Source organism: Phyllostomus discolor, chromosome 8 (assembly GCF_004126475.2).
Source record: "Phyllostomus discolor isolate MPI-MPIP mPhyDis1 chromosome 8, mPhyDis1.pri.v3, whole genome shotgun sequence".
Lineage (NCBI taxonomy): Eukaryota > Metazoa > Chordata > Mammalia > Chiroptera > Phyllostomidae > Phyllostomus > Phyllostomus discolor.
The window spans coordinates 14436278-14463222 of NC_040910.2; the positions used below are offsets into that span (position 1 = coordinate 14436278).

At 38.3% G+C, this 26945-nt stretch overlaps 2 protein-coding genes across 5 annotated transcripts in view; one reads left to right on the forward strand and one right to left on the reverse strand.

The window, feature by feature from the left end:
* The window catches only part of ANAPC10 (anaphase promoting complex subunit 10), a 38758-nt gene extending 36888 nt beyond the window's left edge, over positions 1 to 1870 (reverse strand). The window contains exons 1-2 of one of the 3 annotated variants that reach the window (XM_028520359.2): positions 1726 to 1870; positions 191 to 317 (exon numbers count right to left, since the gene is read on the reverse strand). In XM_028520359.2, coding sequence (XP_028376160.1) covers positions 191 to 305 — 115 coding nt within the window. In that variant the 5' untranslated portion in view covers positions 306 to 317; positions 1726 to 1870. Of the gene's footprint in view, positions 1 to 190; positions 318 to 1568; positions 1661 to 1721 lie in introns of those variants that run through there. The other 2 variants (XM_036031848.1, XM_036031849.1) reach the window with 2 other exon arrangements.
* A 33-nt stretch (positions 1871 to 1903) lies between these two features.
* ABCE1 (ATP binding cassette subfamily E member 1) lies at positions 1904 to 24829 on the forward strand. 2 transcript variants are annotated; one of them, XM_028519618.2, is made up of 18 exons: positions 1904 to 2043; positions 6076 to 6203; positions 6902 to 6987; positions 9148 to 9245; positions 10218 to 10335; positions 11020 to 11157; positions 11339 to 11408; positions 11646 to 11742; positions 12596 to 12685; positions 13560 to 13681; positions 16204 to 16425; positions 17337 to 17396; positions 17498 to 17556; positions 19837 to 19947; positions 20024 to 20166; positions 20290 to 20412; positions 21741 to 21852; positions 23348 to 24829. In XM_028519618.2, the coding sequence occupies exons 2-18, from the start codon at positions 6101 to 6103 to the stop codon at positions 23393 to 23395; spliced, it is 1800 nt and encodes a 599-aa protein (XP_028375419.1). In that variant the 5' UTR covers positions 1904 to 2043; positions 6076 to 6100; the 3' UTR covers positions 23396 to 24829. The 2 variants fall into 2 exon arrangements, with proteins under 2 accessions (XP_028375419.1, XP_035887740.1); XM_036031847.1 differs by lacking the exon at positions 1904 to 2043 and adding an exon at positions 4716 to 4834.
* Positions 24830 to 26945: the final 2116 nt, after the last annotated feature.

Consider the following 26945-nt stretch of genomic DNA (forward strand, 5'->3'; position numbering starts at 1 on the left):
TATGACGCATGCAGTTAAACTCCAGTGGATATTAGAGCTGAGCAACTGGGAAGAGAAATATACTAGATGAAACCTCCATTAAATTCATTTTAGAATTAAAATAAAGTAGATAAACAAAAAATATTCAAGTCAGCCCAGAATACAAGGAAACTGTATGCAGTTGTTACAAATAGTTTGTCTTGTGTTTTACCTGGTTTGCAAGATGAGAGTGACCAAACAGCTTGTGACCCAATTTCTCGTACTGTCCCAGTCCTTTCCAACTGCTTAGGGTCAGCACCAGGAGGGGTTTTGTTTGGTGTGGTCATTTTTAAAATATTCTATGAAGAAAAATAAGAATATCCACATTATACAGGACCTCAGCACCTTTTTACAAAAGGTAAAAATAAAAATTTAATAGCAAATGGATCAACATACCCTTGGTATTAGTCATCTAATTCTCAAATGCAGTAAACATAACTCAACCACTGTAATTTTTAAAACCTTGGGAATTCAGTTTCTGTTTCTAAAATATATCAGTACAAAGCAGCAGCAGAATACAGTAGACAAAGGGCACAAAATCAGGGATTTAGCTGCAGTCTCTCCCTTAACTAGCCTAGATGTTGGGCAGGTCTAGACTTCACTTTCTTCCCTGTCGAAGACGTGACTTGAACTATAATTCTGTATAATGCTATACAGTTCGACACTTCTATGAGTAAAAATTCTTAATTCAAATGACACGTTTTCCCTAGAAAACTCAGATTGAAATACTCTGTCCAGAAATATGTGAACATTAGTCTCCAGTCTAAATAATCCATTAAGTGATACAGAGAAAAATCGCATCTCCCCACTAAGCTGTCAAAAGTTCCACTGAAAGTGCTCTAACCATAGAAGACAAAGTCAGAAAAATGGCGTCAAGGTCTAGCTGGCCTATTCTAAACCAAAAGTTTACTTCATCTTTCACATCTTTTGTTAGTCAATTGTTAAGACTATGCAAACGTGAAAAAAAAGAGTTCCTGGATAGTGACCAATATGTAAAAATGTCTCGGAAATGCGAAGTTAGAGCTACTGAACATCGTTATACTTGCTGTTATAAACTTGGACCAATAGTTCTGTATACCATCTCCTTGACACCTGTTAGATTTCAGTTGTTCCCTAATTCCCACTTAAATACTCACTAAATAGTAGTAGAGCCACTGGACTGTAAAATTCGTAAAGGCCTAAAACTTAAATGTTCAAGTAGCGATTTATTGAATGAATAAATGGATGGCTAAATAAGTTCAATCGCACATTACAGTACTTGCCACCTGAAAGTTATGTAAGGTCTCATATGAGACAATTAAACCTCTGGCCAGCATTACAAGCTGAACGTTCTGTGTCCAAAAACGTCAAAAAAAAAAAAAAAGGCCCATTTTTATACTGGAGCAGAATTCAACTGCCGGACTTGGTACTGGACGCCACGAAGTGGATAAAACACGGAGTTCGTATAAGACTGGGCTCCTGGCCAGAGCTGAAAGGAAATGAAGCCAAAGAAGGAACGTCAACGCCAGCAGCATCTGGGCTAGACTCTGTCACTCCTGCTTGACACCTACCTGTTCTAGAAGTGCTCAAATGTGCAATGGCTAAGGCTCCTGACCCACGGGCCTTGAAGAAATAGGGAGCGGAAAAAAAAAACAATGATATCGGGGGAGAGTGCATGTGCCTACGCTAGCACCAGCCTCCACGTCGGGGAGAAGCCCAGGCACTTACAGCTTGCAGACAGGCTTTGCCGCAGCTCAGGGTTTTAGGATTCCCTGCAACTCCGCGCCACTCCCACTCAGTTTCTGGACAACCCGGCTTCCCGCAGAGATGGAATTGGCGTCGCACCACAATGACGTCAGTTCTCGCCGTCGCGCCGGGCGCACTCTGTCGCGTGCGCACACTACGTTCCTTTAGCATGCGCGAGGCGGAGGCTGGGCAGCGCCATTTTGGCCGGAGGCCGTAGGAACACGTTGTGAAGCTGGGAAGTGACGGCAAAAGCTGATTTGGCCTCTGCGCGCCCCTTCGCGAGGGGCTTGTTGTCTCCAGGTAGGTAAATAGCCTCAGGGATTCGGCCGTTATCTCTGATCTTTCACCACTTAAAGACTGTAGGGATCTTCTCTGAGAACCTGTGATTAGGCCTCAGGTGACAGCGATGGGGACGGTAGCGGCGCGTGGCAGTTGGCATGGGTGGGATGGAACAGCTGGAACCGCCGGAACGCCGGCTCTGGGGAAGGCATGGCACGTCGCGCTTCCGCTCCAGCTGATCTGGTTCGCGACCGCTGTTGCCCGCCACCCCCATCAGAGTCTAGGAGAACAGACCTAGGTGCCATCGCAACGATGCTACCTACCTCCACCGATTCCAGTCCCCCTTTACCCCGCTCCGACCCTAGGGCTGAACCATCTACAGAGGACGGCACCTTCACAATTTACAGCACCCCCCTATTAATCCCATTCTCCCCCTGGCAGAGTAAAATAGATATATTTTCACATGTGCGTATTTTACGATTATGGGGGATAGTGGCCTTTTCTTGTGCCGCTTGGTGACTATAGAATCAGTCATCGCATCTTGACGCCATGAAGTTGGATACTCGTCCACTCCCAGTATTTACGGAAAGGAGAGCCAGGTCTCGCTTTACTTTTCTCATAGGACCCGGCTGTAACGGGGGTTACCCCAGATAATTTCTCATTTGAACGCCTTTAGCTTTTTTGGTGCGCTTTCATAGCATTCAGCACTTTTCGCCTTGATGACTATACCTTCTACCCCTTAATTATATTTTAAACTCCGTGAGGTCAGGGGTGGTGTCTTAACTCAGAATGCTTTATTTTCCCTCCAGTGGTGCCTGCATTGTAGTCACGATGGTCAAAACCGGAGTTCCACATCCCAAACCTACAGAAGCCTATTTTCTCTCTCTCTCTCCCCCTCTCCCCCCCCCCTCCCCCCTCCCCGTTAAGTCGATAAAAGTGAGAGCTGTCAAAACAATGTTTTACTTTTCTTTTATCCTGTCTTCCACAGGACAGCTAGCTAGACATTAATGACAAATGGTGTTTACGTTGCAGTCCTCAGTACATGTGTCCTGTACACGGAGACTTCTTTCTGTTCCAGCTACCTGACAGTAATGCTTTGTCAGTGTTAACCAAGGGCTCTTATACTGTATTTGAATCAAAACGGTGCCTTTTGTTTAGTTAAAAACCTTGTTCTCCCCTATAAAAAAATTTTTAGGAAGAACATGTGACATAATAGCTGGGGTTTTTCAAAAAGTGAAAGCAATATTTAATGTCCCTTCTAAATGTCTTCAAGACTCTGAAATCGGAGTTGTGTACCACTCCCAACTTAGGTGTTTTATAAGACTAATAATCTACAATAATCATAGGTTAGAATATTTAGTACGATACTAAGTTTCGTTCATTGACAGCGCTCTCTAAATGCTTTCATGTGGTATTATAATGATTTGGTCTCAGGCTGCAGATGCTTTTCATATATGTCCCTTTTGTCTCCCAGCTGGAAGAATGACAGGCAGCGAGGGTCATTGCTTGAGTGCCTGTTTTGTAAGATCTGAAATATCTTCAAATCCCTCTTTGTTCCCAGGAATAATTTATCACTGTGTTTTATGTAAATCATCATGTTAACTATCTCTTATATTTTGATTTTTCTATGAAAATTGTTATAATCACTCTGTTTTTTAAATGGTTTGAAATATTAGATGAAACATTTTAGTAGTTTGGCTGATACAAAGTTTAAGCAATTTCAGGATAAAACATTTATCTCCTGGAGAATTCATTACACTCATGCACCAGGTAATTTGTATTTGTGCCCAGTTTTATTTTAATGACTAACTAAAGAATCTTCACTTTTTAGGCAGTTGTTGCTTCCAGAATGATAGCTCTTTGGAGCAGTTCAAAAGTAATTTAATGTCTCCCTCTTCTGATCTTATGAGACATGGACCAGTTTTGGTCTTAGACTGAAAATGGGGTAAAGTGAGCCTCTTCGTTAACATGACTTTGTGCGTTATATAACTGTTTAGTCTTCTTGTCAGTGATTTTTTTTTTCTGTATATACTTTAGTGGATAACTCTCACTATGAAATATTGGTAGCTTCAAAGATTTCTGAAGTTGCTATAATCTATAGGAAAATTATTTACTATATTTAAATTTATACCTTCATCGACATGCTTCAGCTCCTGCTATGTGCTAGGTACTGGTCTAGCCCCTGAGAAAACAGATGTACAAAATCCCTGCCCTCATGATGGAGCACATTCTATTTGAAGAGGGAAAAATATTGTCTGTGTGTGTAGAGGGAGAGAGAATATATAAAAACATATATGATAAATGTTTATATGTACTATATATACATATGTGAAATACCTATAAACTTTCATAACGGAAAGAGCTGAGAAGAAAAATAAAATAGGGAAGAGGGACGGAAAGGCAGTCAGATATATTTTTTTGTATGTATAGCTAGAGAAGGAAGGCTCACTGAGAAATAAACATCAAAGACTTGAAGGAGTGAGCCATGTAACTCACTAGGGTGAATAGCATTACAGGCAGAGGGAAGAGAAAATGCCAAGACCAGGAAGCAAGAACAGGTCTGGCCTGTGCTAAGAACAGCAAGGAGCCAATGCAGTGGGCAAAAGGAGCAGCTCGAATAGTTGGTGATGAGCTCAGAATGCTAACAGAGGCTGACCAGTGTGCTTCGCTGGTGGTTTTCAGGCTTTTATTCAGAGTAGAGAAACCATTGCAGGATATTAAAATAGAGGAGTGGCATGAATTGGCTCACACATTAAGAGAACATTCAGGCTCCTATCTTGAGAAGGAACTGTCAAGGGTTGGACAGAAGGAGGTAAGAGTAGAAGCAAAGAGATCTGTTGGGAAGCTGTTAGAGTGATGAAGTTATAAGCTGTTTTGATGGAATGATACTCACTAAAGCTTGGGATGGAGTCCAGAGAAAATACAAATTCGACACAACTGACTATAGGTGACTCTTTCAATTAGTCTTGCTGCAAAAGAAAGAAAATATAAAGCAATGAGAGAAGGCGAGGTCAGATAATAGAATGTTTGAATAAGGAGGGAATGGGCCAGTGGAAAGACTAATTGATGATGTGAAAGGCAGGAGGGAGAATTGTTGGGACAGTCTCCCTGCTGGATGTCTTTTAGTGTGCACATGGACTTGGCTCTGGAAGCAGGGGCTGTATGGTTGCTGGTTGGCTAAGGGTTCACTTGAGGTGATGCTCGTCAAGCATGGCTTTGTTGTTTCCCTACCCGTTTTCAGCTGTATGTGTGCAGGTGAAGAATTGTGTTTAACCAGGGTTGTGTCAAGAGTATAAATGATTGACAGTGGAATTTTAGCTAGGCACAGATGGAAACGAAGCTGCGAAGGGTTGAGAGAAAGTGGAAACATGGTAGAGTCCAGAGATAGTGATAGTGGGTCCGAGAAATGGGGGGCTTCAAAGAGCTGGATTGTCGTGTATGTCGTGTATGAGAAGGGTGAGCTGACAAGATAAGAGTGGCGGTTAGTGAAGAGGAATTTGTGATGGAAGGATTGCAGTGACTGTATTGGTAATGACAAGGTCAAGGGTTTGCCCGAAGGAAAGAGTGGCTGAGGTAGTAGGGTGAAAGACAGGATCACTGGAGGAGAGAGGTTCATGGACGGATTGAACCAAAAGCTACGACAGGAGTAGTAAAAGAGGCTGGAAGGCAGCCTGGGTCGGAAGTCCTCAGTGTTGCCTGTCTCTGTTGTAAAAGCTGAGACAGCACGCCATTCTGTTTGTTGGGTCTTCTGTATTTCTCAGCAGTATTTTGAAAGTTGCCTCACATTTGTATGTTTTAAGTTGATTCCTACATCTTTTTGTGTATGAATATTGAAAATGGTGTTTCTTGATGTAAATTTTTTGATTGATGGTATATTTTGTTTTCCCAACCTTACTAGATTATTTTATACATTTGCTGGTTTTTTTACTAGTTCCAGATTATCTTTTTGAATCGGGCGATAATTTATGCCTTCCTATCTAAGTTTTATGCCTGACTTATTTCTCAGTTAATTTCATTGACTATGCCATAATTTTTAAAACTTTTCCTTCATAGAAGCTGGAGATTCCTACCTAGAATTATGGCAGATAAATTAACGAGGATTGCCATTGTCAACCACGACAAGTGCAAACCTAAGAAATGTCGGCAGGAGTGCAAGAAGAGTTGCCCTGTGGTTCGAATGGGTAAGCCATCCTTGGATCTGTTAAGAATAAGAGATTTTAAAAGGAATAAATTGGCTTCAGAGTTCTCTGGACTTTAGCCATTTGTCTCTTTGAAATGAAAAGAGAAGACTAGATTTTATTCTGAATTTTTTACTGCTTTATAACCATATGATTCTGTTTTTTTAATTGTGGGATAATGTATGGGTATCAACATTTTAAAAAGTTTATTGAATATAAAATCAAGACACAGTTCAAGCTACTGGGATTCTTGCTGTTCTACAAAATCCTATAATTACTCTTAAGTTACGGAGAAAGGTCTATCCATATGTTAAAGATTAAATAAATTTACAGCAACTCGGAATTGATGAATTGTCGGTAGTCTTTAGTACTGTGTTAAATGTACTGGTGAGGTATGGGCTTACTGAATCTTAAAAGAGACTTGGGGTGTCATCTCTCACATTGTGCTTTTGAGAAGTTCCATTGTTAATATCCCTGTTCTCACGCAGAGTTTAATTCAATCTGTATAGCAGATGGCTGCTTACCTTTTTAGAACGTCATTGATCTTGCTAACATATTTCATTCTTTTGTCTGGTATATATTACCATCCCAAGGCAGATTTTGTAAATTAAATGTTTAGGTCATTCAGCTTAAAAGTAAGATCTGCCACAATTTTAGAGTCATCCCCCTCTTGCCTCATAAGATATCTTTTCCTTTGCCAGGAAAATTATGCATCGAAGTTACACCCCAGAGCAAAATAGCTTGGATTTCTGAAACTCTTTGTATTGGTTGTGGTATTTGTATTAAGGTAAGTGATATTTTATTCCCAATCAAACTTGTAATCTGTAAGTTCTGAATACATTATAATTGTTTTTAAAGAGAAAAAATATAAAGCAATGAACCAAGAATATAAATTTAGGAAAATTGTACCTATATCAGTAATATAATATTGTTGCTTTTTAAATAAGCCAACTTTTTATTTAAAAGTAGCCCTTGCCATACTCAATTTTGTAAAGGCATTTTGAACCAAAATTACATTTTTTTCACCCTTTTATGAGAAGGACATTCTCCAGCAATGTCTTCACCAGAACCTTTTGGAAGTGTGAATATCAAAAAAAAAATGTGAGTTATATTACATATACTTTTTCAAGGCTGTGTTTAATTTTAAATTTACATCTTTTAAACAGAAGTGCATATAGCCAAAAATTTTCAATTTAACCTAATCTTTAAGTGCTTTTTCTGCTATATTATGCATTCTTCTATTGTTGAATTTATTCCAGTAGTGCAGTTTTTCAAAATACCCCAAATAGTTTTTGTTGCATCGAATAGTTTGATTAGGACTTTTGACCTAAGAATGATAACTTTCCAACTTAAATTCATGAAAGATATTTGGAGGTGGTGAATGACGTTCTTAATTTAGGTATTTGTAGATAGTATAGTTTAGACAAAACCTTTACCTGGGTGTGGATACCACCGTGTCACTCATTCTGCTAAGGCTTCCGTGTATTTTCCATTGGTTTCTCAATCCGTAGTTAAGTGTCCAGAAAGATTTTGGTACCTGAAAGCATTTTCCCTTATTTCAAAAACATAAGCACAGAACATTTACTGATCTCTTACATGACAGTGTTCTGGGTGCTGGACTGATTTTGAACAATATGTTGCTAATTCTATGAAGAAGGAACTCTATTTTCTTTCTTCACTGCTATAGAAAATGAGGGTCCAAAATTTGGATGTGCACTCGTGGCTGGAAAGATTCTAATGTGATGAGTCTCTTTGGGGTGGGGGTAGTACATACCCTCTGAACGTTAAGATACTCACAATGCACCTTGTGTATGAACAGTATGGATTTTTTTCCTCGTAGATTTAGAGAAGTTTAAATTACTTGCAGCCTATAAGCATTTCATATACATTGATAAGGTAAAAAGAATTCTATAAATGAGGGTAACTATTAGGAGAAAAATATCTCAGGTAAAGAATTAATAGTTTTGGTTAGACCCTAACCGTTAGAGGATAGTAATTGTTAGAAAGCAAGAGTTTTTTATTTATTTATTTATTTTAATTATCTGTGTTCTTGTAACATAAAATGGGGAGTCACTGAAATCTTTATATACAGTAACTTTTGAATTGGTCCCTGAGCTCACTGAACAGTTCCGGTAAGCATCTCAAGTGTGAGGTTATGCTCTTTGGGATGTGCCTTTTTTAAGTTACCTGTACTTCTGATAAATTTTTCTGACCACATTGCCAGTCTTAAATGACCTTCCAGTTCTTGTCATTCTTGTGCCATAGACATTTTTATCTGATTGATAAGCAGTTGTTACTTGAATAAGTTTTTCTATGAGTAAGTCTTTTTTATTAACATGAATTTACTCAGGGGAATAGGAAACATCTTTTTCATATGGGATGCTTAAAAATCACAGCAGAAAGGCATTAATCCCTGCTCTGTCCAAATGTTACACTAGCTGTTACTGGGAATAAATAGAACAAAAAATTTACAATCCATGACCTTAAAGGACTTTACCAGGGAGATGCAAGTGTGTACAAAGACAGGAAGAGGGAAGTAGAGGGAAGAAATGTGACACGGGCTGAATATGCAGCCGAACAGTAACCATGTCTTGTCTTGCCTCTTAGCCCTCTCTTATCTAGTCATGTAAAATATACGCTCCAAGCTCTAGATAGAACCTCCCAGTTCTGTAAGATTTTTCAGTAAGCATTAAACGCACATTAAATGTCTAAGAATCATGACAGTCACTAAGGTAATGCAAAATTAGTCAATATGACTCTTGCCTTCGAGGAACTTAACTTTCAATTTTTAAGTAAAGAAGAAAAGGAAATGAAAAAATACTTTACATCTTTGTGCAACTCCCACATTTGGAAGATTGCTTGTAAAAAAAATTTTAATCTCTCCATTTTAGTCATGTGTATACTTCTAAAAATTAACACAAAATTAATTCTTTACTTTTAATAACAGAAATGCCCCTTTGGGGCCTTATCAATTGTCAATTTACCAAGCAACTTGGAAAAAGAAACAACACATCGATATTGTGCCAATGCCTTCAAACTTCACAGGTATATTTTCAAGTCAACATTCCTCTTTACTGCAGTCAAAAGTAAAATACCTTTGGGATTTTGAGAGAAATGCAAAACTGGAAAAAAATTGTGTTATCCATGCACTGAAGAGAAATACAGTGTTGTAACGTGCAGAATTACACATCAGTCATCTATTCTGGCTAATAGCAGAATTACCTGGGGGTCTTTTTTAAAACTATAACGCCCAGGTAAATTACATCACGTCTGTGGATGAAGAGTCTGGAAAGTTATAAAAGCTTCCAGGTGACTCTAATATATGATTGGGGTTGCAAATCACTATTGTTAACAATACCTTTTATTCCCAAAATGACTTTTAAGGAAAAATTGTCTCTGATTTTATTTATCTATTAATTTAATGATCTACAGAGCATATTACTCTGAACTTGGACATATATTGTTAAATCACAGGAGTCCTTTGAGGTTTTCAATCTGCTGAACACTAATATTTTGAATCTGGAAGTCTAGATTTAACTAATAAAAAGGTATTTCTCAACCTGCCAGCTTTAAGGGGCCTACTGCAGCAGGGAGCATGGAGTGGAGTATTTCTGGTTGGTGTGGCACTTCTCTCCTTGTAAGTAAATGGCAGGCCAGACCAAACCCAACCCAACCAGACCCACAGTGTGAGGGTGCACCTGCTATGATGCTTTGTACCCGAGCATTTTGTCATACGTTAAAACTGAGCCTTATATGTAAAGAAGAATTGTTACTTTAGAATGGACTTTGAATGGAAATTGAATAAATAAAACGGAGTAATATTGTCATAGATGCATTTCTAACAATTAACAGTTTAATCTTGGCTGGGTTTTTTTCTAATAGTCAATAATGTCTGCATATATCTTTTAGCTTAATGGATGCGTGTGGAATGCAAGTGTATTAAAGTATGTCATTCTGATATTATGTAGTTTATTCTACCTAAGCCTGAATTTTATGGTTTTTGTATACTTTTGACAGGTTGCCTATCCCTCGTCCAGGTGAAGTTTTGGGATTAGTTGGAACTAATGGTATTGGAAAATCAACTGCTTTAAAAATATTAGCAGGAAAGCAAAAGCCAAACCTCGGAAAGTACGATGTACGTATTACCACCTTATAAAAATGGAAGAGAGTGTATGTGTGATTTTTTCTTAAGTTATTTTCAGGATTATCTGTGAAATGAATGCTAAGAAACTGTATATAGATTAAACTCCTTTTTGAATTAAAAATCTGTTGAATCCCTTCCCAATACGCCAAGGTTGTGGGTTTGATCCCCAGTCAGGGCACATATAAGAATCAAGAAATGCTTGCATAAATTAGTGGAAGAACAAATCGATGTTTCTATCTCTGTCTCTACAAATCAATTTTTTTAAAAATCTGTTGATACTTCTTAACTGATTATTCTGAGCTTCATTCAACTGTTATGAGTTGGCGTGCCTTGATTGGGAATTACATCTTCAATCTTAAGATCATTAGAAGCCATAGTATTCTATTTGGACACATGTTCTCTTTTGTATAATAGTCGTCTTCTTTGCAATTATGTTATTAAACTCATCCCTGGCTGGTGTGGCTCTGTGGATTGAGCACCAGCCTTCGAACCCAAGGATCGCCTGTTCGATTCCCAGTCAGGGCACATGCCTGGTTTTTGGACCAGGTCCTCAGTTGGGGGTGTGCAAGAGACAACCATACATTGATGTTTCTCTCCACTCTTCTCCCTCCCTTTCTCTAAAAATAAAATAAAATCTTTAAAAAAATTAAATTCAGATTATACCTGTGTTTCTAGGATCCACCTGATTGGCAAGAAATTTTGACTTACTTCCGTGGATCTGAGTTGCAAAATTACTTTACCAAGATTCTAGAAGATGACTTAAAAGCTATCATCAAACCTCAATACGTAGACCAGATTCCCAAGGCTGCAAAGGTCAGTTGCTTTTTAGGAAGAATTTATGCTTTATAGATATCAGTGGAAGTATAAGAGATATGTCCAATTAAATTTGTTCTACTTTGTAATTTTAATATTGAAGGAGATATTGAGGTTACATTGAATTTAATTTTAACATTGGAGGAATGCAGTAATAACTGTTTCTGGTATATCACAACAGGGGACAGTGGGGTCTATTTTGGACCGAAAGGATGAAACAAAGACACAGGCAATTGTATGTCAACAACTTGGTACGTGTTTATTTTGTGTGTGTGTTTCAATAGGCCCTAAACTTCAATCATAAAATAAATGTCTTTATATGGATTACTGAAATAAATGGGAAAATCTCTGATAGTTGTTATACTTTTTATGTTGCATAATTTTCAGCTGAAATATTCAAACCCAGAATGAGCTGCAATATACATTTTGCTCAGCGGAGGTGAAATAAACTTGCAACACTCAACACAATGCCTCTGTGTTCTTTGTAGATTTAACGCATCTGAAAGAACGAAATGTGGAAGATCTCTCAGGAGGAGAGTTGCAGAGATTTGCTTGTGCTGTCGTTTGCATACAGAAAGCTGACATGTAGGTTACTTTACCCCTTTTATCGATCCCAGTCCTTGCTTGAGAGTTAATTATTTGTAACACTGCTAATAAGGCAGTGGTTTTGAGATAAATTAATACACAGTGTCTAAGATTCTAATTTTGAGGTAAGATGTTGAAGCAGTTGTACACCGACTGCCAATCTGCCCTGTTATTCCTACAGGGGGAGAAATTTATTTAGTTAAGTACTTGACAACTGTTGGGGTCCAGAGCTTTTTAATGTAAAGTTGGTTGTTTATTATTTAAATTGTACATAAGAATATTTTTAGGGTGTAAGTTCTCCAACAGTGCCAGCAAGTTTTTTCAGTACTTCAAGTGGAACGTGAGGTCCCTTGGGTTACTCTAAAGCAGGGTGGCATGCCCCGGGAGAGTGGGAGGGGCGGGTTTCCTTCCTGCCTGCCAGTGCCGCTCCCCGCCCGCACCCCCCATATATTGCTCCGTCTTCCGTGTTCCTGCTCTGGCACCCAGAGCAGGCTGGCTCTTCTCACAGTGCAGCCTGCAGTTCTGTGCCGGCCCTCCTTTCCAGAAGCTGTGACGCTTGCTTTCATGCAGCTGACCTTAGCCATAGCAGAACATTTTTCGTAAGCGGGCGACAGTTTGTAAGTTAGCCTCCTCTGGGAGTGCCTCCCCATACTCATGTGCAGTCCTGCTTTTCATTATTTCTTTTCTACTTCTGAACAAAGCACAGAAGTATTTGCTATTACAGGGCGGGCTCCTCATTAGGATAAGGAGATTTTTGTTATTCAAACATAAAGTACCTAACAGTGCTTTGAAATACGCAAGGTAGATTTGTGCCATGTTTGCCTTTCATTATATTTGTTTTCCTTTCTCACAGTTTCATGTTTGACGAGCCTTCTAGTTACCTGGACGTAAAGCAGCGTTTGAAGGCTGCCATCACCATCCGGTCTCTGATAAACCCAGATAGGTGAGCGCACCCTGGGCACATGCCTGAGTTATTTTGTTGCAGATTGCAGTCTGTCGTCACGGTGTTTGGGGGCAAGTTGTAGGGCACTCGGAAAGTCCAAGTATTGGATCAGTGACAGGTTCAAGGTTGAGGGAAAGAAAAGTCATTTGACTATTAGGACGGGTGGTCCTACAGAGTTAGGGTGTGAGGTGGTAGGGGGGACTTCCACAGGTGAGGATGTAGGCAGGAGACCTTTTAGGAAATAGAATACCCTGAGACACACAAATGGAAAAGTGGATTGTTTAGGAAGTAATGAAAAGATCCATTTTTCAGTGTGTCCTATATGTAAATGAAGTAAAAATAGTAGCTTAAGTTTTGGAAGGTCTTTAAAGAAAGTCTAAGGATGTTACTTTTTTCATTGGGAACTGAGAGCCACGTTGAAAATTCTCGAGTGAGGGGCTCTGTGCACCGCCCCCTGCCCCTCTCCCCCCCACCCCCCACAGCTAGCGTGGGACAAGTAGAAAGGTTGGGTGTGTGAGCCGAAGAGCATAATCATCGAACAGTTTACGCTACATCAGATTTAAGTCTGTTTCTACTCTGTACAATTTACTAGCAATTTATTCTTTGTTAGCAAAACACATTTTTTATATCCATAACCTATTTCATGTTAACTTTTAGCTGAGGGCAACAATTTGGAATGTGAACATTGATAGAATCTTATTAAAAGAAAATATTTCGTGGCTTTTGTTTAATATAGTCTTTACGCACAATTTTTAAAAAATGTATCTGTTTTCCTGAATTTACACTGTAGTAAAGTTACATAGCCGTTATAATTAAATATAATTTTAATTTTTTCGTGTACGTTGTTACATTTTAAATCTGTATTAATTTTCAGATATATCATTGTGGTGGAGCATGATCTAAGTGTATTAGATTATCTCTCTGACTTCATCTGCTGTTTGTATGGCGTGCCAAGTGCTTACGGTGTTGTCACTATGCCTTTTAGTGTAAGAGAAGGTAACTTGCGAAACTGTTTTCACAATGATGTATTCCCTTGTACTCTGATGCTTAGAAGATGTATTGTTGATACTAAGTCACTATGTTGCTCCAATATTTATCTAAAACTCTGGTCTCATGGAATTTAATCACTCAACAGACTATGTATGGTACATACGGTTATATTTATCACTTGTTATACACAACCTATTTGGAGAATTTTCTACTGGGGAAGGTAGAAATGCTATATCAATTTTACCGTTTATTTGCTATATTTTGCTATATTGAAAGTTTCTTTTACATTTTGGCTTCTTTAGAATCATTGTATTATTTATCATCTTCAACTTCATCTGTGACAGGCTATTACCGGTAGTGAAACTCTTAAATTCACTTACTGCTTATCTTGTTTCAAGTTTATCTGTTATCTGTTCTAGGTTGTAGAACCAAGACTGTCTCAAATTCTAAGATAGCTTAGTGAGTATAACACATAGTTTATATGTTATACTTACAGTTTAGTAAGTGACTAAAAATTTGGTAAGACAGCTTAGTGAGTATATTTTTTATGTGTTCCTCCTTCTGTCAGGAGAGGGACTCGCTGGCCTCTCTTTTCCCAGCCCTTCCGTGCCTCCGCCAGGTAGGCCGCAGTAGAAACGAGCCTGCCACCGAGTGGCTACTGAAACGGCATAAGCGTACTCTGCACCTGGCACGCCTGTTTTCATTGAATTACTTTACGTTTCTTCTCTTTGGCTGTGCCTTAAGCTGACAATCTAGAATACATGAAAAGACTGTTTAGTTCATAACTTGAAAAAAATACCATATTCTATAAAAAATGGCTTTTGAGATACTGAAGACATTTTTGGAAAATGAAATTTATATTGCATTATACGTTTTGCATAAAAAGACAGCAGTAGCTTTTTAATTTTTAAAAGCATGTAATATTTTAGTTTAAGATTTGGGGAAGGATTTGCTATCACTTCTTGTGCTTGGAGATAAATAGATGCATATATTAAGGAAAAATTTGTGACATTGCTCAGTTTTCTTTCCAGTAGTCTTAAAGAGATATCAGAAACAAGTATTCATGCTTGATTTGCCTCAATTTGCCGATATTTATGAGCACCTTCTCTGTGCCACACAGTAGTAATAGTGCCCGAGGTGTATTGGTAATCACGTGGGTACCCGGCACCCTCCTCACAGTTGCAGTTATAAAGGCCCCGTGTAAAGGCTCTGCCATTGAAGAGATAGTCCTGGGGAGGTTTTGAATGTGCCTTATCTGTTAAGGCAATTCAAGGTAACAAACCACTTAATCTTTCACTTTCCTTTAACATACTGAAATTAATGCAGTATATATAAAAGCTCTCTTTGAATGGTAAGGGCAGGAAGAAAAGCATTGTGGCAGGAATGTAAAGGATGACTTACTAATGTTTTGCTCAAATTTCTTTATTTCTCTTGAGTCTTCATTTCCTTACCTGATAAATTATGCACTTGGACTAAATGGTCACTACGGTTCCTTCAAGTTTATGTTTTTATTTTATTTTTGGTTTTAATTTTTTAACCACATTTATAGTTTTTAAATAGTTTAAGATTTTTAAAAAATGCTGCTTTTGGCAGAATAAATGTATCCATTCATTTGTTCTGTCAGCAAATATTTAATTGAGTACCTATGATTTAGGCTGAGCATATGGGCCCCTGATGTGGCTCCTGGATCCAGAAAAACAAATAACATTCTCAGACTTTGTGTCAAGACCTTCCAAAACTTCAGCTGCTGTCTTTCTCTTCGCTTCTCATTTACAGGAAACATGGAAAAATAGATCTTTTCCGTGTTTCCCGAATAATCCACTTTTTTCATTTCTGTGCGTCTACCATTATGAATCTTAACAACATGAGTATGCAGAGATTCTCATGTATATAATGTGTTAGCTTATTTTCAGTTTTTAAAACCTTTTTAGATAATGGGGTTTAACTTTGTATAATGAAACCAAAAAGTGTCAAATGAAGTTCATTATTATAAATGTCTTACAAACCCACAAAAATAATTGGGGGGAAATGCAATAAATTGTAACTTTAGTGTATGATTATAGATTATAAGTATTCATGTGAAAATGAATACTCATAATTTAAAATTATTCCCCAAACTATTTTATATCATTATATGTCAAATCTATGAAAACATTTCACATTTACTAGTCATTTGTAGAGAAAAATTGCAATTTTTGACTTAAACCAGCAAAAAATGGTGTCATATGCTTTTGCATTAAACCTCACGGGGGGGGGGGCAAATCTTGTAAAAATCACATCATAATGAAAGGATGTGCATTGTGTGTATGTACTAGACACATACATATGCATGAGTTATTTAAACTTGCATTAGGTATATAAAACACAATGGTGTCACTGCATGTTGTAAACCCACAGAAATTTAAGTCTGCTTAGAATGCTCCCAAGAGAGCCTGGGGTTTGAGCTTTTATGTAATAATTTCTTGCTATAGAAAAAAATTAGTCTTTAACTGATCTTTACTAATCTATTGTCAATAACTTTTCAATAGGCATAAACATTTTTTTGGATGGCTACGTTCCAACAGAAAATTTGAGATTCAGAGATGCGTCACTTGTTTTTAAAGTGGCTGAGACAGCAAACGAAGAAGAAGTGAAAAAGATGTGCATGTACAAATACCCTGGGATGAAGAAAAAGATGGGAGAGTTTGAGCTGGGAATTGTAGCTGGAGAGTTCACAGATTCCGAAATCATGGTGATGCTGGGGGAAAACGGTAGGTTTTTCTAATTTTGTCATAGTTAGGCATCAGTTCTGTTTACCTAATACCTTAGTTGTAACTACTCTGAAAAAGGTGGACTCAGTTATCGGTCTGGGAGCTGGACTGAACCCATACATTTCTAAGTGTATGCAATAGTTCACATTTTGTGACATTGTATGATTTAGTCTGTCCTTCAGTCAAGTTCATGTTTCTTATTTTGTTTCATAATCCTCAGTAAAAATAAGGGATTTTTTTCGTCTTTTTTTCTCTATGTATAAATCGACGGCATTTATTCATTTATGATACTGACAAGGAGGAAAGAATATTGGTAGTTCAGACGCAATTACGCTTAAAATTTCCTTGCATTGTTTCTTTTGGAGCTTTTCTTCTTTTAAAGTCAAACTAATCTACCTCTGCAAATAGTTGTACCACCAGCATTTTTTATATGAGGTTGCCATCATAAATATGAGATGAATTTGAGTACCAAATGCCTGGTATTCATGATTCTGAGAAACGTTTGAATTGTATACTTACAGCTTACAAAGCTGCAGAAGAAAACTTTTTTATGAGGATTGTTGCAATATATCACCCTTTAGTTAATGGAGGGGTTTTGAGCTGGGTTGCAATTAACTCAAATATTTTATGTAAATGGACTTTACAATGATGATATCAATTATATTTCATCTTAAATTGTGTGCATTGACATTTTAGCTAAATATAAGTCTTTTAAAAAGTAGCATGAGTCTTATTTTTCCTATCATTTATTAAAATGGTCATTATAAGCTTTAACTAGTGTATATTCCTCCTGATTACTTTAGAATGATGTCGATAGGTTAATCATCTCAATTAAACCCCAGTAGTATGTGGTGACTTCCTCTAAATGTAAAGCATCTTACAAGTTGACTTGTTTTCCATTGTGTTGCCAGGTACTGGTAAAACGACATTCATCAGAATGCTCGCTGGGAGACTTAAACCTGATGAAGGAGGTACTTTTGCAGTTCTGAATCCTTTTATTCTGCTCCGCATACAGTAAACACTAAAGATTTGGGCAGTTGTCAGTGTCTTATTTATTTGTATTATTTTGCAGGAGAAGTACCGGTTTTAAATGTCAGTTACAAGCCGCAGAAAATCAGTCCCAAGTCAACTGTGAGTTATTCTGTTACTTGGTTATTAAAGTTTATATGTATATATGTATATACCTATAACTTGAATCTTTTACTGTTTTAAAAGTCTTCTCCAAATTAGTTTCTATACAGTTTTATCAATAAATGGCTAAAGAACATATTAAACTCTGGCTAGTGTGGCTCAATGGATTGAGGGCCATCCTGAGAACTGAAAGGTCGAAGGTTCGGTTCCCTGCCAGGGCACATGCCTGGGTTGTGGCCAGGTCCCTAGTTGGGCATGTGTGAGAGGCAGCTGACTTAGTTTCTCTCCCTCAGTCCCTCCCTTTCCCTCTGAAAATAAATAAAATCTTAAAAAAAGAGAAAGAAGGTATTAACGAGGCATTTATTTCCACCACTGAGAAAATGCTTTTAAAACCTATTGATAGGTTTCTTTTTCCAAAATGAACCTTTGAAATATGTGTTTTGTGCTATTAAAAAAAAGTCAAGAAAGTACAAGGGCCCTGGCCTGTGTGGCTCAGTTGGTTGTAGCGTCATCCCGTACACCAAAAGGCTGCAGGTGTGACCCCTGGTCAGGGCACATACCTAAACTGCGGGTTCAGTCCTTGGTTGCCAGGGCGCATACAGAAGGCAACCAGTCTATGTTTTTCCCTCATATCTGTATTTCTTTCTCCCCACTCCCCCCAAACAATGCAAAAAAAAATCCTCAGGTGATGTTAAAAAAAAAGATACTGAGATGGCCACCCACAGGATGGGACAGACCATTTGCAAATCATACATGTATAATGAGGTACTCATATCTAGGATATATAAAGATTTCTTACAACTAACTCCACTTAAAAACGGGCAAAGGCCCTGGCTGGTGTAGCTCAGTGGATTGGGGGCGGGCTGCAAACCAAAGGGTTCTGGTTTGATTCCTAGTCAAGGCGCATGCCTGGGTTGTAGGCCAGGTCCCCAGTGTGGGGTGCATGTGGGGCAGCCACACATTGATGTTTCTCTCCCGCTTTTTCTGCTTCTCTTCCCCTCTCTCTGAAAATGAGTAAGTACAATTTTTTTAAATAAATAAAAATTTAAAAATGGGCAAAGGATTTGAATAGACATTTTTCCAAAGATGATATACAAATGTTCAGTAAGCACGTTAAACGATGCTCAGCATCCTTAGTCATTAGAGAAATGCAAACCTAAGCCACAGTGAGATCACCACTTCAGCCACACTGCAATGACTTAAATCAAAATGAACAATAAATACTGGTGAGATGTAGAGGTACAGAACCTCATACATTGCTGGTATGTAAATGGTAAGCCACTTTGAAGAACCCGGCAGTTCCTCAAACAGTTAAACATGGTTACATATGAACCAGTATCTCCACTACGAGGTATGTACCCAAGAGAAATGAAGACTATCTCAACAGAAACTTGCACACAAATGCATTATTCGTCATAGCCAAAATGTAGAAAACAAGCCAAATGTCAGTCAACTGATGAATGGATAAACACTGTGTAGATACATAAAGTTTAATGTTATTCAGCCATAAAAATAAATAAAATACTGATACATGTTACAATATGGGTGAACCTTGAAAACATGAGGTTAATCTTTAGTTTCTGCAGGTGTTGTAACGAACTTACTGACTACTGTACCTATATTCAGTACCTCAATATTCAGGTCTATTGGAGATGGCTGTGCTTACAATAAAACCTTTATCATTGATACTTTCTTTTAATTTACTGACTTTTAGAGAGGAAGGGAGAGAGCAAGAGAAACATCAATTTGTTGTTCCACTTACCTATGCATTCATTGGTTGCTTCTTAGACATCTGAGGACCGAACCCACAGCCCTGGAGTGTGGAGACGATGTTCTGACAAGCTGAGCTTCCTGGCCAGGGCATCACTGATGCTTTCTATAAGCTTAGTTTTTAAGTTCTCAAACTCAGACCTCTCCTGGAATAACAGTCAGTAGGCATCTTAAGATTCATCCCTATCAGTTTGTGTTATCTTACTGATTACATGATATTCACAGTGACCTTAAGAATTATAACTATTCTCAGATCACTTCTACACTGAAACATTCATCATTTACTACTTTCAGATGTCAAGATTATTGCCTTTTTTACTTGTTGGACATGATGGGTTTTTAATTAAATTTCAGAACATGCCACACATGACAGATAAGCATGAAAACACTGTTGGTATTTGTTGGTGGCAAATTGATATACTTTTGCTCTGGAATTTAACTTTGTTATGATTCGTAACTAGATTAGTTCTATACTGAAATAAAATTTCAGTATTTTCCCATTAAAAACAGGGAAGTGTTCGACAGTTGCTACATGAAAAGATACGAGATGCTTACACTCATCCACAATTTGTGACTGATGTGATGAAGCCTCTGCAAATTGAAAACATCATTGATCAGGAGGTATTCTAACATTTTTTGTGACTGTATTTTAAACTGGATGTCTCTATGTGGTTTGCTAAACAGCTTCTCCAAATAGGTGCAGACGTTATCTGGTGGCGAACTGCAGCGAGTGGCACTAGCTCTTTGTTTGGGCAAACCTGCTGACGTCTATTTAATCGATGAACCGTCTGCGTATTTGGATTCTGAGCAGAGATTGATGGCAGCCCGAGTTGTCAAACGGTAATGGCCTGCTCATAAGAGGGTTACTTTTGATTTTGTGTACTGGCATACAGCTGTGCTTAACATAGCATTTGAATACTTGATGATATGAAACTACAACAATTTCAAAATTGTGTGTTTTAGTTTCATACTCCATGCCAAGAAGACAGCCTTTGTGGTAGAGCATGACTTCATCATGGCCACCTACCTAGCAGATCGAGTCATCGTTTTCGATGGTGTGCCATCTAAAAACACAGTAGCCAACAGGTAAAACCACTTTCTAAAATACTCAACCTACCTAACTGTAGCTTCTAACAATTAGAAAGTTACTTGCAATTTTCCAGTAAGCTTATAAACACTACTCAGTACCATTTTAAGAAGGAAAGAGATAGCTAGAAATTCTAGAAATTATCCTGCGACATCTAAGATTATTTGTGTGGAATCCTGGATGGGACCTGGTAGAATAGTTTTCAGGCTATAGGATAGAACTCCCAGGCTAGGGTGATGAGCATACAGAGTTCCGGGTCCCTCACCTTTTCTTTTCAGTTAACTTTGTTGCCATGAGTAGGACTTCCAAAACACACTAGGATTTTAGATTAAAAACCAAAGGTGTCATATATGACAGGTAAGAACCATGTAGGTTACAGGAGTGGACCCACTGTCAGGTGGCCGTCCACAGCATAACTAAAAGGAGTGACTCCACCTTTTCCCCCCTTTTTCCTCTCATCTTTTTCCTTACTGGCCTGATTGAGAGCAATTGTAACGTAAAGAAGCCTAATGTTCAAGTCAGTTTATGAAACAGTCTCTTAAACTTTCAGTGCTAAAACTTTATATTGGGTTGAACCATGTGAAATTACTATGTTCAACAACTTCTGACCTATAAAAACAGTAATTTTATGTGATTCCAACATAATGTTTTCTGGTATTAGGGAGGAATGGAGTTGCTATTTGAATAATTCATGCATGAAATACAACTACTGAGCCTCCCAGAATTCCTTTTTCATTTTAAATTTATATATCAATTACTAAGAATTACATATTTGAGAGTTAAGGGAATTTCTTAGGCCATAAAAGCTTATTTATTGAAATAATGATCCTTGCTTTGTATTTATAAAGTGCTTAAAATGTTCCACGTGTATGATGTGATTTAGCATGATTTAAGATGAGTAAGGCATAGAAACTTAAAAAGTTCTTACTAAAAACCATTACATTATACATACTCCCTCCAGTGCCAACTTCTAACATAAATATTACCTTTTCTGTTAAATTCTTCTCCCCTAAAAATGTCAGATTTGAAATTCTGTATTTTTAATTAATGATCTTTTGTTCTAAAGTAATACTTTCTTAAGTGTTTCCTCCTGTTGCAGATCAGAAACACAATAGATTGTGTTTGTTTTGCACAAAATTATTGCCAAACAAACTAGCCCACACGAAGACATTTCTGAACATAGTTTAGAATCCATTGCAATTACACTACTACCCAGATGATTTATGATTGGGGACTTAGAGGGAGTGGGGCTTCTTAGTACTCCTTCCCAAAGAGTAGTTAAATTTAAGGGGTAATTTAATCACAGCTGATCTTATTTTTATTCTAGTCCTCAAACCCTTTTGGCTGGCATGAATAAATTTTTATCTCAACTCGAAATTACATTCAGAAGAGATCCAAACAACTATAGGCCAAGAATAAACAAACTCAATTCCATTAAGGTATGTAGAAAAAGTATCTTGAATCGTGGATGACTCCTCAATGTACATAACTGGAAGGTCGGTTTCAGGTCAGAAGGCTGTCTCATTGAAACCTGTATTTCAATCTGATGGCACACGTGACTCCGGCAGGCGGCCACCACGGATGCAGCTGCCGTCGCTGCCCGGACACTGGCGGAGTTGTTTGTGTCGTCTCAGTCGTGCGCTGTTACGCCACCGTTGTTATTGCCCCTTAAAATGTCTTCAGAAAGATGACACTAATTCGCCTTCAAAATAAGTTTTTATGAGTACCTTAATCAATTTCTCATATTTTTGTGTTCATGTACAAGAGCAGCGTGATTAAAATGTATATTTTAAGAGTCTAAACAAGCTCCTTCAGTGAGCATAAAGCTCTGAACAATAAAAATACATTTTGTCAGTTTTTCTTTGTAGTATATGAAGTAATCGTGTACCTACACTAGATGTAGCCTGTGAGATATTGCTTATATTTACCTATCTCTTGGTTGCTCAAAAAAAAAAAGAACTCTTGAGAACCATTTGTTATATATCCCCTGCAGCGCCTCCTTAAAAAATGCTGCTTACGTGTCATGGTCCTCTGGCCATCGTGGCCATAATTACTACTTTAGAGACTTGAGAAGTGTTTATAGCACACTGGATGGCATTTCCTCGGTTTTGTTACTCTCTGCTCCCTTATCTTTGTGACTAAATCGTGAGTTCCTGGAAGGCAGACACAAAGTCACTGCACATCGTGTGTCCCCAAGCACCTGACGTGACTTCCAGATGCCCGTAGCCTGCAATGTTATCTTACATTACTCACTGGCCTGGATAATGAAATGACAGGTTCTGACTTGTGAGGAAGAGTTTTCTCATTTCTGGAAAACATGAAGCAGACGAGAGGATCTAATTCTAGAACACATGTGCAGCTTAATTTTCCTAAGAATTTCTTCTGAAATATTATGAATACTTTCTGCTGTTTTTGTTGTTGCAGAAGTGTATGGTTCAGTTCTCTCTGCCCACTCCTCAGTCATACCGTAACCCTGATGAGGGGCAGCTGGGTAAACAGGCAGATGGATCACTACTGGCCAGGCAGTAAACCGTACTGAGCGGCAACTCTTACACATTTTGTGTAATAGGCAGTTCCCCAACTGACGGTATAGACCATTTGTACCAGGAGCTTAATGTTAAAATGATGAAAATGGAAATTAATAGTTTTCCTGGAAATAATTTTATACAGCAACATTTCACATGTGTAACTAAGGCACTTTCTATAAAGGGCTGTTGCTCTAAGTGAACCGAGAGAAGTGTCCTGACAGTCGAGGTGGGTAGCGGGGACAGCAGCGTCACCTTCCCGTGGGCAGAGGACTACAGGGGGCAGACAGTACGTGCAGGCGAGGTCGCGGGCCCTGGTGGGTGCCGCTCAGGAACAGTGGGAGCGAAAGTCTGCCTCTACGTGCAGGAGAACCGTGTTGATGTTTGTTGCTTCTCTTTTGTTTTTTAGGATGTAGAACAAAAGAAGAGTGGAAACTACTTTTTCTTGGATGATTAGACTGAACCTGGGAACACTGATAAGCCATTTATTAAAAGAAACATTTATTGGGATTTTTGTCATATAAAACTTTAATCAGGTTTTATGCCCCACATACTCTGGAGCCTGAAGTACAATTAATGTAACATAAGCCAGTTGTGTTGTAAACTGTTGTCTGAACACATACAAAATGCCACTTTTCTGTTGATAACACCCTTTTTGTGTGTAACATTCTAAAATGAAGACATTTCAAGCTATACTAATTACCTCCAAATTTTCATGATGTGTGGGAAGATTTTCAGTAGATGTATTATCATTCATGTACTGAGTGCTGACCATGTTGCCTGCTTTTGAAAAGCTTGAAAAAGGTTTCTGTACTTACATGGTTTGCCAAGTATGCCAGGAAAATGAACTGCCCTTACTTCAAAAGCCGGTCAGAGACTCCACTGATGAAATTTGATAAATAAACATTAGGATTATAATTGTTGTTTGTTTTCAGTCTTGTGTTTAGACTTTCAAAGGAAGAAAATCTACCACAAAACATCACTGTCAGAAAATGGCTGTTACCAACCTACCATTGTTTACAATTTTTGGTGCTTTTGAAATATCTTTATCAAAAATCATTTCAATGCCTCCCTGCCCCTATGAAGAAAATACCCTATCTTTATTCAGACTTACTCAGTTTTAGCATTCCGTAAGATTCTATATTCTATAATTATTCTCAAGGTAATAGTTCTTGAAACATACATTTATATAATCACTGACCATTTTAAAGGACACTTACTTTCCTTCAAAGTACAGGCTCAAAATCTTTAGAGCTGGTACCTAAGCATTTACAGATTTCTAAATTTCCACAGATTTCTGGTAGCCAAGGACTATGAGCCACTTACCTAAAGGCAACTTTAGCAATACAAAGTCTCCCTATACTCATTTCCGAGTTTGGATATAGAGGACATTATGGAAATCTATTTGACCTTCTGAGCAATGGGAACCTGTAGTGTGGAGCCACCTTCATTTATTCTGAATAATGCAATGAACTGGAACTAACATGCTACAGGTGCGGGAAAGCGTTCACTAAACAAATGGGGCCATCAAGAGGGTAAAATTAGAAATTATTGAACAGACTATTAGAGCTGCTTGAAACAAACGCTTTGACTAATATGCAAACTGGAGAGGAAGTATGGTTTAACTGGGCCCATTTGGCCTTTTCTATTTACATGTGAAAATTCAAATATACATAAACTTACGGAATAAAGTTATGCTCTCCCTCACACATCACCATCCCAAAGGTTACCCGTGTTTGCATCTCATGCTTTTCCCTGTACACTGAGTGTGAATATGTAAAGGGTTTGTATTGTATATAAATGGGATTATACTAAAATACGTAGTGCCTACTTTTAAGTTAAATTTGTGAATGATTATTTCAAATGTATTAATAAAATAAGCCAAGAGCTATTATTTACTGATTTCGTATTCTGTCCTAAAGGAAATACTTGTGATATATTAAAAGCAGTTCTTTCTATTTAATGCTTATGACAGAATATATATTGTAATACTTTCCATGTAAATGAAATTTGGGTTTAGATGTTACTTAAAATTTTACATAGCAGTTGAAAAGGTCTTACAGTTGCTAACACAAGTTTTTGTATCAGTATTACCAGCTCAACACACCATCAATGCAGATTTTAGCAATTAAAAAGGAGACTTAGTATGTCCTGATTAGAACTCTCTAAGCAAAAAAGCATCGTGCAACCATTTATATACCATTCATATAAAAACATACAAAATATTAAAGTGTACAAAAGGATACTCAAGCTTACTGCTTTGGGGAAGAATAACTTGATGAAAGAACAGGAAAGGAGACATGCAGACATACAGCCATTACCATTTGAGTTTTGTATGTATCAACTGTTCAGAAATCATGTTTTTAGCATCTTTAAGTCCAGTGCCATATCTTTCTTGCTTATGATTCAGTGTTGTAACTTGGTGTCTAACATGTACTTTGCTTACATGTAGTATTGCAGGAATGAATCTACTTACCACACAAAGTAGTAGAAGGTAGGCTAACTACTTGGTTCTATAATTTCATTCATTTTCATTAACATTTAGATACATGTGTCAGACTTAACCCGGTGCGTGGTACATTATGAGCACCCAGTGGTTCAGATGAAAAATAGTTGTGTTGGAGAACCAGAAAGGGCTACGTGAAGGAGGCAGCTGCCCGAAAAAACAGCCCCTACAATGATCAATGACAAAATAACCCACGTAATGCAGAGGATTGTCCGGTCAAAGGCAGAAAGCAGCATGGGCACGGCAGAGACTGGCGAGAGGCTGAATCCAGACAGACTGCAGTGGACCCCCCGTGCCTTTCAGATTCACACTAGAGGTTTTTACACGCTCAAAGGGACTGAAGAGAAAGCAAAACCAGCCAGAGCAAGTAGCTAGAATTACCAAGATAGTCTTTTCTATTCCATTCTTTTACCGTTTTGAAACATTTAGAGCCTATCCACTTAGTATGTGCATTACCGTGTATTCTGCCTGCTATGTCTTGCTCTTGGATTGTTTCCTTGCGTAATTTTGGTTTGTGTGCCAATGCTCAGTGAAGATTTACCTGTGAAAACCGGTGTAGTGTGCCAAACGCGTCCTTTCCTTCCCAACCTTGTACTGCCAGCACCTCCTTCCTTAGCAACTTGATAGGGTAGGCAGTGTGCCCAGCCCCAGATGGTTCAGACCTGGGCTAAGAAGGTCATGACAGTCCTCTTGCTGCTTTTCCTAGTGTTTGCTGCAGCTAGGCATGGCCATGATGACCCAGTCCCAGCCATGAAGTTGAGAGTAGCAGCCTCTTGGGGGTGCTTCTGGAAGCCCTCTTGCTTTCTTAATAAAAGATGTATCTGGTACTGATTTTTGTGGATGTGTTGTGCCCACCAAGTGGTAAGAGAAATGCCAAGAATGCCACAAGGATGTTAGTCCTAACATGACCCAACAGCCACTTCCCTCCTGGTATCTTATGAAAGAGAAATAAATCCCTATTTGTTTAAGCTACTGTCAAACTCGTTTTATGTTAACATAACCTTGGTTCCTTGACTGGGGTCTGCCCAAAGGCTTTCTTTCAGCTTGCTTCTACTAGGTGATGCAAACGTATTCCCAGCTTGGAACCTCTTTTCATCTTAGCATGGGGATTCCTCAACCTCAAACCTGAACAAATGTAACATCCTTAAGTGGGTTTTTCTTTTCAGAATCTGCAACCCAGGTGAGGAGAGGCTTGTCTAGAGGAAATTTTTGCTCTTGTCATTACTACCAATTTTACTGGAGTGCTCCTGGCTTTAGAGTAAATTTGTTCCAACTCCCAACCTTTGAGTGTGCCCAAATCTGTCTCTACATACACAACTCTGCTAATGAAGTTGCCAGCCATGTCTGGTCACTATTCCCCTCTCATAGAGCACAGCCTTAGTGTGGCTTCTGGTCTGCATTTTTGGCCCCCGATCTGTAAACATATGTATAAAAACCACACAGGACTAAAATGTTTTCATTAACTCTGAAGTTAGAAAGTAACTTACAGAAAGCATGCAAC